General features: G+C 33.8%; 1 protein-coding gene across 1 annotated transcript in view; it reads left to right on the forward strand.

Moving 5' to 3' along the window:
- Positions 1 to 19,837, forward strand: part of LOC148178279 (uncharacterized) — an 84,295-nt gene extending 64,458 nt beyond the window's left edge. The window contains exons 5-35 of the mRNA XM_088050308.1: positions 10,658 to 11,825; positions 11,877 to 11,933; positions 11,990 to 11,994; positions 12,077 to 12,997; positions 13,046 to 13,056; positions 13,122 to 13,127; positions 13,206 to 13,380; positions 13,435 to 13,439; positions 13,494 to 13,573; positions 13,713 to 13,754; positions 13,863 to 13,904; positions 14,337 to 14,393; positions 14,493 to 14,495; positions 14,563 to 14,678; positions 14,726 to 14,806; positions 15,086 to 15,198; positions 15,291 to 15,513; positions 15,564 to 16,320; positions 16,385 to 16,514; positions 16,591 to 16,660; positions 16,707 to 16,758; positions 16,882 to 16,910; positions 16,960 to 17,441; positions 17,491 to 17,495; positions 17,543 to 17,590; positions 17,656 to 17,792; positions 17,841 to 17,963; positions 18,039 to 18,210; positions 18,266 to 18,332; positions 18,368 to 18,404; positions 18,476 to 19,837. Coding sequence (XP_087906434.1) covers positions 10,658 to 11,825; positions 11,877 to 11,933; positions 11,990 to 11,994; positions 12,077 to 12,997; positions 13,046 to 13,056; positions 13,122 to 13,127; positions 13,206 to 13,380; positions 13,435 to 13,439; positions 13,494 to 13,573; positions 13,713 to 13,754; positions 13,863 to 13,904; positions 14,337 to 14,393; positions 14,493 to 14,495; positions 14,563 to 14,678; positions 14,726 to 14,806; positions 15,086 to 15,198; positions 15,291 to 15,513; positions 15,564 to 16,320; positions 16,385 to 16,514; positions 16,591 to 16,660; positions 16,707 to 16,758; positions 16,882 to 16,910; positions 16,960 to 17,441; positions 17,491 to 17,495; positions 17,543 to 17,590; positions 17,656 to 17,792; positions 17,841 to 17,963; positions 18,039 to 18,210; positions 18,266 to 18,332; positions 18,368 to 18,404; positions 18,476 to 19,622 — 6,361 coding nt within the window. The 3' untranslated portion in view covers positions 19,623 to 19,837. The remainder of the gene's footprint in view (positions 1 to 10,657; positions 11,826 to 11,876; positions 11,934 to 11,989; positions 11,995 to 12,076; positions 12,998 to 13,045; positions 13,057 to 13,121; positions 13,128 to 13,205; positions 13,381 to 13,434; positions 13,440 to 13,493; positions 13,574 to 13,712; positions 13,755 to 13,862; positions 13,905 to 14,336; positions 14,394 to 14,492; positions 14,496 to 14,562; positions 14,679 to 14,725; positions 14,807 to 15,085; positions 15,199 to 15,290; positions 15,514 to 15,563; positions 16,321 to 16,384; positions 16,515 to 16,590; positions 16,661 to 16,706; positions 16,759 to 16,881; positions 16,911 to 16,959; positions 17,442 to 17,490; positions 17,496 to 17,542; positions 17,591 to 17,655; positions 17,793 to 17,840; positions 17,964 to 18,038; positions 18,211 to 18,265; positions 18,333 to 18,367; positions 18,405 to 18,475) is intronic.
- The last annotated feature ends 327 nt before the right edge of the window (positions 19,838 to 20,164 follow it).

A 20,164-nucleotide genomic window follows, 5' to 3' on the forward strand; every position in this document is an offset into this window, starting at 1 on the left:
GCTGATGAGTACTATTTCAGGCGACATATTGCCACCCATGAACAGGCTACTGTAGTTTTAGAATAGATAAGTGGGTTACTTTAGATGTGTTTGATTTTTCAGGATAGTTGGTTGGTTTTATGAAATATGTAACACGCAGTGTAAATATTTGTACATTTTTATACCTGAAGATGTAGAAATGGCACTGAGTTCATTCTTTGGTACAAAGTAGTACGATTTTTAAGTTCATTGTAAGTTGTAGTACTAGATTAATTTTACTGAATTAAAAACGCCTAGAATAATAGTTCGTCATAAATGTAAGCATAATCTTTGTTTCATAATTGATTTGTATGATAAATTAATAAATAATATTTTAGTATTAGCAATTGAATTTTTGTAGGTATAGATGCATAACACTAATTTAAACCCGCTTGGACTTTCGTAAGTACATTTTATGATTATTTTTCCAATAATTATTATGTTTGTTTCAGATAATTTGGAAGCAGGTTTTTACATTATTTGATTACACTGAAGTATAGAAAATTTAAAATAACTGGTGGCTGACTTGATGTAATTTTGATATTATTTTGATGTTCATTTTTTATTTTATTGTTTACTTATGTCATCTGTCATTGTGTATCAGGTGCGCACAAGGAAATAGAAGATTTCTTATTTACTAGAAGATATTGGGTATGTGACTAGAATATTGTAGTTTTTGTTCTTTGTTGTCTTTACTAGACTTGAAAGAAGTGAAAATTTTTGTTAATGAAGACCTAATTTAAACACCTCTTGCGGGTTTTTAGCTGTGGAGTTTATTATTTAAATTATAATCATCCACAGACTGTTTAAAAGATAACGTAATATCAGTTTTAAAGCAGTTGACCATTTTTCGTAGTTTATTAATCCATTATCCTAATTTTATTGTCGGAATTTTGTAACTTTGATTTAACTCCACCTGCCTTTTCAGCCAATAGAATTTTGTTCAAAGTCTGATTCACTTTGCAACGCTTTTCTATTTTGTTAATATTTGTCAGAAGTCGGGCTGGATTTATTCACACATTAGATGACGAAACAGCTTTAAAATGAACGAAAATCTCACAATTAACTGTAGCGTCAAATTTATTATGGTGTTGAGTAAACGGGGCCTGCCATGCATTTCTTGATTCGACAAATTCAAATCCTTTTTGTTCATGTGGACGGAGGTACAAAAGCTCCAACGGAAGACTATTTTCCAAATGGTTGAACCAAATTTTAAAATTTAAATTATTCTGACAAAATGCGTCTATTTATGAATAGCAATTTTCAGATTTCATCAAGCAGTCGCCTAGACATTGCCATTTCTGGCAAAATCTTTTGACAAAATCTGTTCCAAAATCAGTGTCCGATTTAGGAATTGCATTTGTTTCAAAATAAGTGTTCACTTTTATAAAAAAATTGCAAGTTTGACTTTAAAATTAAATTTATACAGGCTGGCTTTCCAGTCCAATATGTTTATTTGTGAACGGATTTTAATGAATTTTGAAACCAAGATAACTGAAGAGGTAATGATTAATTTGGTATTGCAGACGACACTCTGCTCTTAAAAAGCTAAATTTTATTTGTCTTAATTTAAATTTAATTTATTTTACCAAACAGTCACACACACGGCAACACTTTTGTGGTCACCAAAATCGTTTTTAATTTCAAAGATAAAAATTTGCGTTTTTGCATTCACTTTTACAATCTGACTAAAAAGTTTGTTTTTAATGAGCGTTTAGGGTCGAGGCGCCTACGAAGTGTAATTTTTACTGATTTTTGATTTTTTGCGAAAATACTCTTGAATTGAAATTCTTCTCAACATAACTGTGATAAAAATATATGTTTTTATTTTAAATTTTATGCAACTGTCTTTAAAGGCAGTTACAAACTACAGTTACACCACTTCATTTATTCGTATGAAAGTCAAAACTTATTTTTGACTAACAAGGATGTTTTTTACTTTTTGGACAATAGAAATCGATAATTAACAACGAAAATGCGGCATTATCTTTAAATAAGACTTTTGTTACAACGTAAAGCGAATGAGCGTTATGAATTTGAAAACTAACTTGATAAAACAGCATTTTTTCCTAAAATTTTAAGCACAATTTCCATAAAATATAAAACGTCAACATATATTTTTAACACGTTTATATTAAAAAAATAGCATTTTGTTCCACAACCCTCACCAATCGCTAAAAATACATTTTTAAGGCGTTACGATACCAAAACTACGCGTTATAAAAACTAATTTTTGCGTCAGATTCTAGATCTTTGTCAACTTCTATGAGTATATGCAAATTTTCAAACTTTAAATTTTTGAAATTAAAGACGATTTTGAGGGTGTTGCCAGATCCTGTACCTATAATAAACAATGGGAGATATAATGTAGCTCCATTGTCTAACTAGTTGTATAATGAGCATATTATTATATAACTTATTTTTACATTATACAAGCAGTATTTTTTCATTATACAACTAGTTATTAGACGACTAAAATGAGTGATATGATTTTTATTTAGCAGATCAATTCATCTAGAAGTTTCGTAGAAACAAGAAGACTTGCTTGTTTTTGTATTTTTATAAAATTGTCAACTGTTTCTAATATGCTTGTTTGTGATAAAGATGAAGTTGGTTTTAGAACCAATTTTTTTTCCCTATATTTTGTTAAGGAGCACTAGCCATTTAAATGAAGAAAATTTTGCCCTGTTTTTGTTTTTTAATAATTTGATTACGAGTCTTCAGATTTTTTTCATTTCAGATTATTAGAAGAATTTTTGTGAGAATTTTTAAGTGCAGTGAGACGTGTGATGAAAGCTTTTTTTATGTTACTAGTTCGTTGATTTTTAAGAAGAATTTGCAATACGAATTGGTTTACTCGTTGAGGTAAGTTGTTACTTGTCCTAACATGCCTAACATTGTGCTAAAATAAAAAATCAAAATAATAATTGTGACTGACTATTTATTACCTAAAATAATCCTACAATTCCCTTCGATCATCTTTTTGTTGTGTATGTCAATGTAACGTATTTATTAATATAATTCATTGTAATATTTCTTCTTTTTCAGTTCGCTGTATCAAGACCACCTTTACGCGGAAATGTCCACTCTCCAATGTAAATACTTAATGTCAATAGTTGACTCTAAACAAATGTCCGAAGACAACATTCTGGAGAGTTCTGTGGTGGACCAGTTGAACGAATCAGATGCTGACCTCTTGAATCTTTTAAGCACGGAAGATGATTGTAGCGATATTCTTAATAACATAGCAAGCAACGAACAATTTGAACGACTTATGAACAGTGACTCCAACTTTGTCGACGAAATTATAGACAAAATGAAGGAACAGACTCCAATCGAAAACGCTTTTAAATGCTATCAATGTAGTAAAGTATTCAAATCGAAAAAACTTTTAAAGAAGCATCTATTTATTCACACAGGAATTCGAAAGTTTGCCTGCGACGTTTGTGGGAAGAGTTTTAAGTATCGCTATGAAGTTGACGTTCACAAAAAGAGTCACAACAATCCTACGTTTCAATGTGACATTTGCTCCAAGATGTTTATACATAAATCGCATCTGACGACACATAGAAGAAAGCATTTGAATGAATTTGTGGCTTTTTGTAAAGAGTGTAACATGGGATTTGTCACGAGGTTTATGCATAAGACTCACATGAATCTGGTGCATAAGAACTTACAGTTGGTGTGTGACACATGCGGCGCAAGATTGAGTTCTTTGTCTTCTTTGAAAGAACATAAGTTGACTCATGATCCCAACTACGGTAGTGAGAGGACACACGTGTGCGAAATATGTGGGAAATCGTATTTAAATTCGCGCAATCTTAAAGGACACATGAAAATACACAAACAAATTCGAAGTCATGTGTGCAACATTTGCGGGAAGTCAGTTAGCAGTAAGAAGATTTTGGAAACACATATCAAGATGCATACAGGACTCAAAGACTTTATCTGTAAAGTGTGCAATAAAGGGTTCGCTTCCAAGGAGTACTTAGATGTGCATATGAGGATTCACACTGGTAACAAACCGTTTAGTTGCGAGACTTGTGGTAAAAGATTCACTCAGAAGACGTCTTTGACGGTGCACATGAGACACCACACAGGCCACAGACCCTATAAGTGTGAGTGTGGAAAAGAGTTTACCACTAAAAGTCACCTCATGACCCACTACAAAGCTCATGATGTCGGGGGAGTCGATATTGATCTCATCTCAAAACCCGTGTAAAATGTAATCTTACATTCCGAATAAAGTATTAATTACCATTGTTTTTCTTTTGCTAAACTTCACTTTTCCATGGATTTAGAATAGACAATAATTGAAAATATTTTAGGAACAAGAAGAACAAGAAGACTCTTCAACCTACAGCAAGACCAAAAGTGTGCTCTTTGTGTTCTAAATCATTCCCAAGTAATGCGAAGTTGTTACGCCACCTAGCCTCTCATAGTGATGCTCGACCTTATTCCTGTGATCTTTGCTCGAAAACCTTTAAGCAAAAGTACGATATAGTCATCCATAAACGGTCCCACGATCCTGTTTCTTCTTACCCATGCGACCTCTGCGAGAAAGTCTTGAAAACCAAAGGATCTTTGGTAACTCACCGTCGACGCCATTTGAAGCAGTACATCAAAATATGCAAAGTTTGTGGTGCTGGCTTTGTTACCCATCAAGAATATAACAACCATGTGGGGGCGAAACACGAAGGCGGCGCTCACATATGTCACGTTTGTGGGAGATCCTGCTATGATAAAGCTTCGTTACAAAGTCACTTGCTGCAACATGATGAGGGGTACCAAGAAACTAAATTAAAATGCGAGTTTTGCAACAAAACGTTTTTACAAGACAGATACTTAAAACAACACATCGGGCGCAAGCATAGAAATGGAGGACAGAAGTTCATATGTGACTTGTGTGGCAAGAATGTCAATTCGAAAATTAGTTTGAGGGATCATTTGATTATGCACTCAGGTTCTAAACCTGTGGAGTGTAAACGATGTGGGAAGAGGTTTACATTGAGAAGTAGCTTGAGTACGCACATGAGGATCCATACTGGAGTTCGACCATATGAATGTGACCAATGTGGAAAAGCGTTTACACAAAAGACGGCTTTGACGACGCATTTGAGATATCATAGTGGAGAAAGACCCTTTGTTTGTGATGTTTGCAGTTCAGGGTTTGTGAGTCGAGGACTTTTAAACTTGCATCTGAAAAATAAACATCATAGGGTTGCAAACGAGGGCAAAAGCGATGTACTCCACTAGACCATTGCGATTTGGGTAAAATGTATGTTAGAAAACAAATTGTTACTATTTTTTATATCAAACTCAGTAAAATAATTTCATTGTTACGATCTATATTGGATTGTCTATTGTAAAGTTTTAGTATAGTACTTATAGGTGTAAGTTACAAGTAATAAAGAGTCCTGTTATTTTTGTTGGAATAAATATTTTCTATTGAATAATAGTTGTTCCTTTCTCGACAACTTTTTGAGCTTTTCGTTGTGTTTTCGATAATGGTTCCTTTTTGCTTTACGGTACTCACCTTAATTTTTGTTGTAGGGCCAACTCACTGTTAGAAAAATTAATTTATGGTCCTGCAATATCTATAACACCTGTGGCTTCACGGACTAGGAGACGTAGACGTTTGCGTAGAAAAGTAAAAAAGGAAGAAGGACTAATAGTGGAAATGGTAGATCCAGATAAAGAAGAAATGTCTCAAGAAGAGCAAGATCCTCTCGCGGACAATAAACCGACCACGACTGAAGCAGTACACTGCGAGATGTGCGATGAAAGTTATCCAAATAACGTGGCTTTTGCCTTACACTCGATTGATCATAATAACGACAATAAGTACTCTTGCCACTTCTGCGAATATCGCAATGCTTCTAAGTATCACATCGAGATGCATATTAAAGCTCATGAAGGTACTACAAAGTACAAATGCGAGATTTGCCAGAAAGCCTTTACTGTTAGTACACACGCGATTGAACATAAGTACTTCCACACAGGCGAAAAGCCTTTCCAATGCGAGATTTGTGGGAAACATTTTATGTTTTCTTGGTTCCTTACTTCGCATCGTCGTACTCAGCATTGGGAAATCATGACTGGTACGCCTTTAGTTAAGTACGATTGCACCATTTGCAATAAACATTACACTTCGTCGACTGGTTTAAGGAGACATAACTTAAGCAAACATAATGTCGGTGGAGGTGATTCTTCGATGCTCTGTGATATTTGTGGAAAATGCTTGTCAAGCAAGGAAAAGTTGAAGTTCCATAGAAGGATTCATACTGGTTACAAGCCGTTTGCTTGTGTGATTTGTACCAAAAGTTTCTCGAGGAAGGAGCAATTGAAAGAACATGAAAGGGTGCACACTGGAGAAAAACCTTTCATTTGCAACTTTTGCGGAAAAGGATTCACCCAAAGGTCGCCTTTAAGAATCCACGAACGGACACATACAGGGGAGCGTCCTTATATTTGTAGAATATGCGGAAAGGGATACATTTCCAAGGGTGTGATGGATACCCATATGAAGAGCTGCACTGCTGTACCTATCTATTGAAGTTATGATGTGTTTGGTAGTTTAATATTCCCATAAATTATTGTAAATTTAGTTGAGTGAATAAAATATTTTTGTTTAGTTTCTTCAAGTCTTATAAATGACCTCTTGTATAAATGATGGTAAGTTGGCCTAAAATAATTATTTCAGGAATTCTACAAGAACTAATTTCCTAATGTAAAATGTGGTGTGTGAGACAGTTTAAATAAAGTTGTTCGTGAATTATTTCCTGTATTTTAATGTTGTTCTTTTGGTTCTTATAACTTTTCTAACGTAGCTTTTTTTAGGTACATTCCGGAGTTCATGAGTCCCATAGTGACGATAAATGAAATAGATCCCAAAAAACCTAAGCGAAGAAAAAGAAAAGCAGCTCAAGTAGATCCTTGTGATATCTGCGGCAAAACCTTTAAGCAAAAGGCGGGTCTCAAGGACCATCTAGTAATGCACAGCAAGTACTTTCATTGTGAAAAGTGTGGTACAACTCACAAGCAGCTTGTTGATTATGTCACTCACATGCGAATCCACAACGATAAAATGGACTTCCACTGTATTTTCTGTGATTTTTCCACCGACAACATTGTCCAAATAACCGAACATTTGAAGGGTAAACATGTGAACGAACAACCTTATACCTGTGATATTTGTAATCAAAAGTTTCCTATATTAAGCTGGTTCAATGAGCACGAAAACGATCACAAAAACCTTAAACCTTACAAATGCGACTTGTGTGATAAAAGTTTTCCTTATTCCCGATACCTTTCTGTTCACAAAGCAGTTGTACATAAAGCTAATCCAGATTTGCATGAATGTGTCGTGTGTAAGAAACAGTATCAACATAAAAATAGTTTGAAACTTCATATGAACACTCACACAGGAAATGTATCGGTGTGTGATGTTTGCGGAAAAATATTATCAAGTAAAGAGAAACTTAAGTTCCATTTAAGGACGCATACTGGATATAAACCGTTTTGTTGTAGTTACTGTGGTAAATGTTTCACCAAAAAACCAATTCTAGTCGAACATATTCGGATTCATACGGGAGAAAAACCTTACGTTTGTCAGTATTGTATGAAAGCCTTTTCACAAAGATCCAGTTTAGTCATTCATATAAGAAGTCACACTGGGGAAAGACCCTACGTTTGCACAGCCTGTGGGAAGGGCTTTGTTGCCAAGGCCATGCTCAACATTCACTTAAAAGCGTGCAAAGGGCCGTACATGTTTCTACAAAATTTATCCAGTTGAATTTTTGGTATGATAATGTACAACATATTACTGTAATTCTAATAAATTTTCAGGGACATTGAAAAAGTGAGTCACTGTAAATTATAACACGTTTTATTTTGTGTGACTGTTTGATGACGGGTTTACCAGCTTAACACAAACTCAGTCAGGTATTCTACTTATTTTATCTCGCCAAAAATATGTAGAAATATAGTTTTTAATGTTGTTTTATATCTTGCCTTTAGTCAATTTAAAAACTGACCAACTTGCGTAGAACATAGTGTGTTAAAAATGACTGCTCCAAGGCAGTTTTAATGTGTAATCTAAGTTCCTTGTTAACATTTGTGTTTTACCTCTCAGACACTTGATTCAATTGTTTTATTCCTTTTATGTTGCAGTTTTATACAAAGTATAATATTCATGTTTTAAAAATTATAGTTATTTATATACTTCTAACAGTCCTATTTTAAACAGAATATCGTTGTTATCTGAACTTCTGTAAATAAAGATGTAAGAATTAAAACTGTTTTATTTTTACTCGAATAAGTAAGTTTGGCAAAATTCTGTGTACTGTATTAAATGCATTTTTTTAAGGAAAACATTTTTATTAAACAGATGAAGTTGTTGGATTGAAAATAGTAGACTGAAGAAATTCGCCTGACCCTTTTTTCAAACAATCCAAACAAATGCATTGTATTGGACCAGTTACCAACTCGCCACCCTAATTTAAAGAGGGTGAAACATACGCAACGGTTGGAGCTTTTGTTAAGAAAAAAGATTGCTGAATAAGGTATTTTTGTTGTTAAATTAAATCATTGAATATTATTTAACATAGTAATGTTGTAGTTGCATTAGATTTTAAATAGTAGTATTATTTAGACTTAGGTTGTAAATGTTCACTTTGTTTTTCGATTAATTAATATTCTAATAATTTTAATAAATTAAGTTTGGATGTTTTAAGATGATAAGGTGGTGTTTTCTGGTAAGGTTGGCGTCATTGCCACCCTAAAAATTGGCAGTTGTTCATTTTGACATTAATTTCGGTGAAAGTGAAATTCCCCTTTGTCTCAGATGCGACTGTTTCCTAAAAACGGTAACAAAGAAGTTAAGTTTCGGTATACAACATTGACAGAACTTACACGATCGTGTTTTGTACCTTAAAACCCAATTCACATACAGCTAGTTTAGGTTAGAATTGTCAACTTTTTTTTAAGGTTGAAATCTTGTTAAATTATTTTTCTTTAAAATGACAAGGTTGGCATTATTGCCCCCCCCCCCCCCCCCGAATTTGACATTTGTTAGTTCCGGCATGAAACTTAGAATGCAATACACAATTAATTAGTGCAAGTTCTTCATCTGTTGTTTCAAGTGAAGTAAAATTCCCTTCAGATGCGACTGCTGTGTAAAAACGGTAACAAAGAATTAGAATTTTTACACATTTTATTAGCAGAACTTACACGATCGTTTTTTATACCCTATAAACACAATTCACATAACATCGCCATTGTAACATTTGCAACAGGAACGAATTATACGATGAACATTTTAATGTTTGTGACCTTGAGCGGATATTTGCAACCTAAACCAACTGTAACATCGCCATATGCAACAGAAAAAAAATAACACGATAGAAAATTTGCAAGCTTAGACGGACATTTGCAACTAGAATCGACTGTAGCGTAAAGTCCGTTTTTTTTTTTAAAAACCACCAACACCGCAATCTTCCTCTGCATTACAACCGGCAACGGTGCCTAGGGAGATTTTTGGTGAGAAAATAGTTGTCAAACTTGTGGACATTTCTGAAAATTAAGCAGTGTTTCCGTTAAACGTTTCTTTTACAGTCTGTTGGATTGCAAATCAAAGCATTTAATAGTGAAAAGACTCGGCACAGCCTGAAAGGCCGTTTTGTGTAATCAAATTGTCAATTAGGCAGCTAACCTATTTGATTTTATCACCAAAAAGTCACCATCGACGACGTTGCCGGTTGTAAAGTGGTGGGAGAGTGCGGTGTTGGTGGTTTTTTAATAAAAAAACGGACTTTAGAACATCATGTGAATGGTGTTATGCAACAAAGATCCAACCCACAAAAAAAAATTAATGTACCTCTTCGCGTTATTAAATCGATTAAAGCTGTCACTAACTGTTAAGCCTCATATGGACCTAAAATTCTTAAAGCTAATAGTCCAGCTAAGGTGCTACATCAGTTTTACTGCAATTATGCCCTACAGAATTGGTAAAATTAAGGCTTGAATACCCGTGATCTCCGTTTTTAGACGACACTGGCTGGATCTTGGTTGTTTAAAACTATTCATTTAATATCTATTTTATTACCTAGTTTTCTTAATGTTCATCTTTTTATCAAAATTTTAGTTCAGTTTTAATTCCCATTATGCATTTTTTGTAAAAAAAAATGTTTTGTTTGTCGCATAAAAAACTGTTATTTCTTAGAATTATAGTTCTTTTAAGTAAATAAGTAAGTAGATCAATCACTTCTTTTTTCATTAAAAGAAATGGTTGGATTGGGTGGCTTGGTGGGTGTTTTTGTATAAACTTTAGTTTTAGCTGAGGTCTTGCTTGAAATGAATTTGTAACAAACAAATATCGAGAATTGATTTTTATTTTATTCGTAGTTAGTAATGTTGAGGTGAGTATCAACTACTACTTTTTTTATTACAGATTAGCTATTAGGTATTTTTTTGACTACCTCTCGTCGTTGAACCGACAGTGACTAACATGAAATATAATCGCAATAAATTTCCACTTTCTAAAAGTTGCTTTTGATTTGTATTATCACCCCATTAGTGTTGATATTTTAACTGTTTGAAAATCTGTTCGTGACTCTTACTAACTAATTTTATTTTCCAGGAATTTTTTGGAACAAATGCTGAAATGCAAATTACCTGAAGTAGATGTAATACCCGTTAATCACCTACGTCTACACGACTCTAAATGTAAAGTTAAACAACAATACAAGAATCCGTTTGTCTACACCAACATTAAGCCTAAGAACAGAAAAATCAAGAAACGGACACCCCAAGAAAATAAAAGCATCAAATGGGCTTGCATGATCTGTTCAGACGTGAAGGAAGACAAACAGTCTTTAATTGAACACTACGAATTCCATAAGAACGAAACTGAGAGCTTGGGCTTAGGGGATCATTCAAGTGGTGACTACTTTTTGTGTCCTGTTTGTCTGACTGATTTCACGTCTTTGAAGAGTTATGAAAAGCACGTGGAAAATCAACATGGAGAGAAACACTTTGCTTGCGATGAGTGCAATAAGTTTTTCAAGAATTCGTATCAGTTGTGCATTCATAATTTCAACGTTCACAATAGTGATGAGCTGTACAAGTGTGTTCTTTGTAATTTCACTACGAAACACTTAAAATCTCTACGTCCGCACTTGAAAAATAAACATGAAGATGAGTACAAGTATCGATGCGAAATCTGCAATCGTGGATTTGCCTCCTCCACTTGGTACGAAGAACACAAGAATTTCCACACTGGTGCTATGCCTTTCGAATGCGAGATTTGCTTCAAAAGTTTTCCATACACGAGATACCTTATTGCACATAAGAAAACAATGCATCCGGAAGTTCAGTCAGTTGCTCCAGCCACTCATGAATGTGAAATTTGCCACAAGAGATTTGCCCACAAGAAAAGTCTCGTTTTGCATGTTAGAGGTCACACTGGAGAGAACAGTGTCCTTTGTGAAATGTGCGGCAAGAGTTTATCAAGTTCTGAACACTTGAAGCAACATATTCGGATCCACACGGGATATAAACCACATATCTGTTCAGTTTGTGGAAAAGGATTTGCGAAGAAGTGCAATCTTACTCTGCATGAAAGAGTACACAGCGGGGAAAAGCCGTACTGTTGCGCAACTTGTGGGAAATGTTTTTCTCAGAGATCAACGCTTGTTATTCACCAAAGATATCATTCAGGGGAGAGACCTTATGTTTGCCATTTGTGTAATAGAGGATTTGTTGCCAAAGGGTTATTGGGGGTACATCTAAAAACTTGTCCGGGCATGACTTTAGATTAAGGGGTACATGATTTTCGTATGTTGGTTAATAAAGTTTAGGGGAAACTGTTGTTTTATTTAATGTTGGCCCTTTCACTGTTAGTGATTGTTGGTGCTGTAATTTTTTCTTGATTTAAAAAAAATGTTGCGAAAGTTTTTCTAATCGTTAAAAGTGGAGGTTTGTATTTCAACATTAAAAAATTGGGAAGTATTTTGAATTCGTTCTTAAGACTCAAAACCTAACATTCTCTCGTTTTCAGATGGGATCACACCTACTGCAAGCCATTCCCGCCTTCTGTTGAGCGTCCACGAAAGCCCCGAAAAGGTCAAATTGCCAGAAGCAAAAGATGCCATGTATGCAACGTAAAATTTGAGAGATATTCTTTTCTCGTAGAACATCGTTATTTGTACCAACATCATCAAAAAATTGTCTGTCCAGTATGCAAAAAACAATTTAAAAAAAATACCACCCTCAAGCTTCACATGGAACTGCACAACAAAAAGTCCCTCACTTGTTCCGTTTGTGGTCTATGTGCAAGAAATACTGCCCAACTCAGAGCACATCGAGTTTTGCATGCCGTTCAAGGCAAAAAGTGCCCAGACTGTGATTTAATCTATAATTTTACCTCTACAGCCGCTTATTATGAACACCGGAATAGTCATAAAAAGGAAACTTTTTTCTGTAAATTGTGCTCGGGACAGTTGCCGTCTTTAGATAAGTACCAAAAACATCTAAAATTACATAGTCAAACATCTTTTCCTTGTACCTCATGCGATAAAGTGTTTGTAATGGCTGCAGATCTTTCCGATCATAGAAATGCGGTGCATTTAAAAAAGACGCATGTTTGTAAGATTTGTGGTAAAGCAACGACAACTAGAGCTTATTTAAACCTTCATCTAAGATCGCACGTAGGAAAAAAAAAACATTTGTGTGTGGAGTGTGGGAAAGCATTTATTTCAGAACGAAATTTAGAGCGCCATATGGTTGTACATACTGAGACAAAGCCACTTCCTTGTAAACTTTGTTTCAAGGTGTTTAAAAGAGCTGTGAATTTGAATGCCCATATGCAAAAAGTCCATCCTTTTGAAAAACCGTACAAGTGTGACAGATGCGAAGCATGCTTTCCTAAACTTTTTTATCTCAAGAAACACTTTAATCGAGTACATGGTGTAAGAGTAGAGTAGCATTTTTAATTTTTCATAACATTATGTAACAATAATAATTTTAGCAGCAGTTTTTGTATTTGTGATGAGTTTTGATGATTAAATAAAGTTGTTTAATTGTTGTATTGAACCACAATGTAGGGTCCAGCAACACTTATAGACTCCCCCAAAATCATGTTTAATTAATAGAGATAAAAATTTTCAAATTATCATACGCATATACAGGTGTCCCAGAACGCTCGCACTTGCTTTTATTGGGAAATTTTCCATCAAAATCAGAGTTGGTTGCTGTATCACACAATGTTCAGGCATTTATAGTATTTAAGTTACAATCATTTAAAGTTGGCCATTCACAGCGCATCTTCGTGCAGTATTATAAGGAAAACTTTTTGCTAGTAACGTAGCAACAGAAAGCTATCTAGTGATTTATGGGCTGTGATTGGTCAACTTAAAGTGCTTGTAACTAAAAAACTGTAAGAGCCTGAACTTTGTGCGATACTTCATTCAACTCAGATTTTGATGAAGAATTCCTCATTAAAAGAAATTTGAGGGCCCTGGGACATACTGTATTAGATCAAGCTCTAGAATCTGATGCAATTTTTTTTTTATTACTGTTAGTTTTTTTCAACATAACTGTGCTCAAAATGTCTCAGGTTTTATATTAAATATTATTTAAGTTGTGTTTATATTCTGAGAAAAAAAAAACTGTTTTATAAAGCGAACTAAAGATAGATGACATGTCTGACACAAGATGTTAACAGTTTGGTTGTCAACGTAATTTCCAATTTTGACGTTATGAATTTGAAAACTAATAACTTGACAAAACAGCATTTTTTTCTTGAAAATTCAAACACAATTTGCATAAAAACTGATAACTTGGAGGACGCAAATTATTCACAACAAAAATCAGTTATTCTCGAGATTGTAGATCGAGAGAATAAGATTTTTGGAGTGAATAATTTGTCCTTACACTCGAATATAATACTAGATTTTATCCACCTGTTGGTTGCAATTAAGGCATTAACAGAATTGACAGAAGTGACAGCAGTGATAAATTTTTAGCGTTTAGAAAGCCATGCTTGCATTGTTGTCATGGAAATGTGGCATAATTTTCTTTAGTGATTAGAGAGTAAAAGAGTACTTTATTTGTCTAAAATGAGTGAATAAAGTACTACTTTATTGGTGCATTTTGAATAAAATTTGTTTATTCACGTATATCATACAGATTTTTTCCAATTTCGCAGAATTTTTCAAAAAATTTATTGTTTACGTAATTCTTTTTGATTTTTTTTGCCAATAAATTGGATATTGCAACCGTAGCTTTATTCATTTGCCATTTCAAACATACTTTTACAGAAACTTTTACACAAATTTTACAAACAAACCATCATACTTATCGAGTTAAATGTCAGTGTAAGTGCGAATTTTTAGTTTTTTTTACTTCATTCGTGTTGGTAAAGTGTTGGTATAAACATTTTATTCACTTTTTCGGTTAAACTATTGTTTTAGTAGCGAGTTTTAACATACAAAATGAGCATTTTCTAGTAGAAATTGGAAAAATTAAACAATTGGTTGTGATTAGTTTCAGAAACACTCACAAATCACTAAAAATTACATTTTTAGGCATCGTGACGCCAAATTTATCGGTGGTAAAAAACAAATTTTTGCGTCGGATTGTAGAACTTTGTTAAATGTAGTGTAATTAAATTTTCAAAATGAAAAGTGCTTTTTTGGGTGACCACAAGTGTTACCGGACTTTATTATATTTTTTATTATAAGTTTTTAGAATTGGGTCCGAAAAACACTCATTTTAGGGGCCTAGATGAGTCCGTTAAATAGCAATTTTTGGGAGCGAATAGTAAATAGCGAATAGCTGATCAAACACAGTTTTGTTTTGTAAATATAATTGTTAATTTTCTAGAGAAGGAAATAAATACATATACAAAAAATTCAGATAAATATGACTTTTATAAAATTTTGTTACATACTGTAATAATTTTTCAGAATATTTATTAGGGTAACAAATGATTAATTTATATTATGTATTAGCATTCATACTTTGCTCGAATAATTTATAACTTTGCCTATCTAATATAAATGTTAAGAAAGGGGAAGATCTTATTTTTGCACTGGAGGCTCTTATTGGACTTTAAGGTTCATATTTTTATTAATAAAGTTTCGAAAAAATTGTTATGTTTTTACTATTTGTTATTACTTAGTGATTTTTTAAATAAATATGCCGAGTGAAAATTGTTTTTGTTTTAATTTTAAAAAAAAGTGAAGTTAACGTGTTGAAAAAAAAATGCAAAGTCACGTTTTTACTGTTCTACTATGTTAAACGCAACAACAGTGTACATAAGTCTCAACTTTGGACAGATTTGACGTTACGGGAAGTATTCATTGCTACCGACTTTATGACGCTAATTTTTTCGTTTTCAGATTTGACCATGACTACTGCACACCTGCCAAACAGCCAGCTCCTCCCCCAAAAAGATCCCGAAAAGATCGTGTTGTCAGAAGCAAAACATGCCCTGTATGTAACCAAACGTTCGAAAAGTACGCCTTGCTTATGGAACATCGCAGATTAACACAACATCGTAAAACATTCGATTGTTTAACGTGTAACAAACAATTTGTCAACAAAAACAGATTTGAAGTTCATATGGACATGCATAATGAAAAAGCAGCCCCCATTTGTGACACTTGTGGTCAGTGTGTAAAGAGCATTTACCAACTCCGGGCACATCGATTTCTGCATTCCATTCAAGGCAAAAAGTGTCCAGATTGTGATTTAATCTATAATTTTACATCTACCACTGCTTATTATGAACACCGAAATCGTCACAAAGGCGAGACTGTTTTATGCGAAATCTGCTCAAAACAATTTCCGTCGTGGGATTGTTACCGAAAACACGCAAATACACACGGGAAATCTTTTTCTTGTACATTATGTGACAAAGTATTTAAGACGGCACTAGGTTTATCCCAACACAAAAATTCTATTCACATGAACAAGACGCATATTTGTGAGTTTTGTGGAAAAGGATTGAAGAACAAAGGATATCTAAAAGTTCACTTACGAACTCATACTGGAGAAAAAAATGCTTTGTGTGTACAGTGTGGTAAGAAATTTATTACGCAACGAAGTTTAAGGCGTCATATGCTAGTTCATTCTGACGAAATGCAATTCGAGTGTGAACATTGCTCAAGGGCGTTTAAAACTTCCGTACATTTGAAAATTCATTTGCTTAGAATGCATTCTGCCAATAAACCGTACAAATGTGAGGGATGCAACAAATTTTTCGCCATGCGTTGTTTTCTTAAGAGACATTTTAAGCTTGTACATGGTGATTCATGATTACACATTAAGTTTTGCATTAATAAAGAAATAAACATCTGTTTAGTTTGCGAATAATTGTAACCTAGAGTCTGTATTGACCGAAGAGTTTACGAAAATCATGCAAATTTCTTCGGCTAAATTTTACTTTGTACTTCATGCGATAAATTCGTTGTTGTTTGTCCTGGAAGCTCCTGGTAGATAAAAAGGTTGATATTTTGATTAATAAAGATTTGAAGGAACTGTTGTGTTTGTTTTAATATTTCTATTAAGTGATTTTTCAAACAACAATGGACCTTTTTGAAATAAACCTAGGGTTCAATGAAAACCGAATTTTTTTTCGGTTATCATAAATCTAATAAATAAATTTCATATTTCTATCAATAAAGTTTAGGGGACTTCTTGTTTTATTTAATTGAACGAGCAATGCGCACAGTTAATGTGGGTATCTAGAAATGATTTTAATATATTAATTTATTTGTATTTTTGTGAAAATAGAAAAAAAGGCGTAGAGAAAATCGATGTTTTATTTCCGCATGAATCCTTTACAAGATTTCCTTTAAGGTTTACAGCTTCCACAGGAAGGTTTTTCAGTAATACCTGTGAAATACGTCATGTTTTTCTCACGTTTTTCTTTTTCAGGTGGGATCACACTTACGCAAAACCTTGGGACTTCGAACTACCGTCACTTAGTCCTAATTCTCAACATGATTTCAACCTCAATAATTCCATAAAAATTGAAAAGGAACCCTCTGGGAAATATGAATGTTTGACATGTGGTACAGACTATGGCACTAAGACAAATCTTCGTATTCACCAGGTCAAAAAGCACACGCCTAGCTGCAATGAAAAAGAAGTTAATATGTGTACAAGTTGCAATGTGCTTATAACAGGCCGGAATAATTTTAAGAAGCATTTGAATGATCATCATGCGAAGATGTCCAAATCAAAAGACCATTGTAGCAATGAAAAACCAACATATGTTTGTGAATTTTGTGGGAAAGTTTTGGGGACAAAAGCTACTCTTTCCGTTCATTGGAGATATCATAATGAGCAGAAAAGTGTGGAAAATGAAGGAAAGAAAACTGAAGATGTTCAAGCAAAGTGCCACAAGATGGGTTACGGTGATTTTTATTCAGTGTTTCTAATGAAAAAAATTCTGAAAAAAAAAAGAATGTGTAACTAGTTTGTTATTTTTCTATTAGTTTTCTATTTTTATTATTAGTTTTCATCTGAGGGATTAAAGTACCAAATAAAATTGTACATCAGACATGTACTTATCTATTATCGCAAAAACTTGTTTTGTTATTATTCATTTGAATATTAACTGGTCGTTAGAATTATTTAGACACCCTACAGTGTGTAATTAGCCACTTTACACACTCTTTTAGAATGATTAAGTTATTTACATTCGAGCTAAACTTTAAGTTGGATTCTATGGCTTGTTTACATTTGAAAACCGTCAAATCCTTACAGTACGGGATTTGTATTAAGTTTTTTGGCTAATAAATCATTCAAACTAGAATTCAAAATATTTATCTGAAAATGTCATTTGCAATTTACTATACTTCTAATAGATGGAAGTCTTTTTTTAAAAAGACATATTTTTTATCTAGTGTAATAACTCGTGTAAATAATATTTTGATGTATAATGTTAATTATGGTTTCTAAACTCATCTGAACGGGTGGTGCAACCTAATTTATTTACCGCACTGCTGCAGTTTTTACGCATTGCCGGCCCAAAAATTAGGTTACGGTTGGTTCGTGTACGATTTAAAAGTGCATTGGAAGCCAAAAGTTTTTTTTTCAGAACATTTTATGTGGATCCGAGATATAATTCTGATTTGTTCAAAAAAAATTTTGCGCACTTGCTACACAAATATCCATTTTAATGTTTCTCGGTGAGCTCTCTCTAAATTTTTCATTACAAAAACCAATCAATTTTTAGATGAAACCTCATATTATGTTTTCACCCGAATGGCCTGTGATAAATCCGAAAGAGGTCGCTGTTTTACGTTAATTGTATTTCTTTAATAAAGTTATCTTCCAGATATTGAAATATTTCACTTTTCCGATTATTTTCCTGGGTAATTTATAAGTGATTTCAACTAGGTATAACAAAAACTGTGAATACAAACTAATTCTACTTTTTTTTCAGATGGGACCACACTTACACATACAAGCAGCCGAAGCTACTTTCGTCGTTCAAAAAGGAGAAAGGACCACATTTTGAAGCGGTTTGGATCTCCAACGGTCAGCCTTCAAGCCGGCCCTTCATTCAGCCCAAGGCATTTCAAACACAACGTGTTCTTTACCATATTTCTCAAAGTGCTCTTACGCATATAGCACAGGGCAAACACAGCAAACCCGATAAAATACCTCTAAAGCCGTCGCCCATGGCTTTAAAAAACCAACAGTTTCTTGATTCCATCAATGGGAAAAAGTGTGCAAATTGTGATTTAATCAACAATTTTTCTTCGATAAAGGAGTACTTTGAACATGAAAAACAGGATATCAGAGAAGCTAGAAACACTATGCGCAAGTGTGAGGAATGCGGGAAATTATTTTTGGGAAATAAGTTAAAATGGCACTTGCGCGCTTGTCATTTAAACAAAGAATGTGATGTTTGCGGAAAAGTATTTAAGTCGTTGGCTGGATACAATAATCATAAGATAACCCATGAGATTATTAAACCAGAATGTGACAAATGCGGCTTGAAACTGGAATCTTGGGACGCTTTAAAGGACCATTCCTGCGATTTTAAAGGAAGCAAACCTTACAAGTGTTGCACATGCGGAGAACTATTCAAATGTGACATGACCTTAAAGAAACACCTTCTCAGAAGTCATTGTCCTGAAGAAGAACAAAAACCTTATGAATGCGAAATTTGTCAGAAAAGATTTACAACCAAATATAGTCAAGTAGCGCATGTCAGAGGCCATACCGAAAAATTCAGCGCCATTTGTGAAGTTTGCGGTAAAACATACCGCAGCTCCGAAAATTTGCGATTGCATATGCGAATTCATACGGGGTATAAACCCTTCGAGTGTACTGATTGCGGTAAGACATTTTCGAGAAAGTGCAGGTTAATCAAACACCGAAGAGTACATACCGGAGTAAAAAGTTTCTCTTGTGAAACTTGTGGCAAAAGTTTTGCTCAGAAGGAGTCGCTGGATGTACATCGAAGATACCACACGGGAGAGACACCATACGAGTGCCATGCTTGTCAGAAAAAGTTTGTTAGCAAGTGGAGTTTGAAGCTACATTCGAAAAGATGCTGGGAAACACCCAGTAAAGTAGAATAATTTTTGTATTGTTGATGAATAAAGGTAGACATTCTTTGATTTATTCTTGGGGTTTATATCTTGCATTAGTTTTTATGTATTAAAGTTATAGAAGAAACTTTGAGTAGGATTTTTCTAAAATTTATTATGTTTTGTAGAGTAAGTTTTATTTGTAATACATAGATTTGATTTATGTTGTTACACTAATAAAATTATATTTCCCATCGCTTCTATTTCAAGAACTCTATAACTCTATAACTCTTTAACTCTCCGAAGACGTCACAATTATTGTAAGTTATTTAAAAAACTACGAACTGCGGACAAAAACTAATTCTTTTTTTTCAGATGGGACCATACATATACCAACAATCAATCGAAAGTGAAGATTCTCTCTGACCACATTCTTCGAAATTTATTGGAAACATCGCACGGTCCTCAAACTAATAGTCAGACTCTCCCTCCTTCTGTTGAAGCACTTCCGGAACTTTCTCCATCTGAAATAAAAACTCAAAAGTTTCTTAATGCAGTTAACGGAAAAAAGTGTTCAAATTGCTCATCTATTA

Source organism: Gnatocerus cornutus, chromosome 2 (assembly GCF_029298725.1).
Source record: "Gnatocerus cornutus isolate USDA-ARS CGAHR chromosome 2, icGnaCorn1.1, whole genome shotgun sequence".
Classification (NCBI taxonomy): Eukaryota; Metazoa; Arthropoda; class Insecta; order Coleoptera; family Tenebrionidae; genus Gnatocerus; species Gnatocerus cornutus.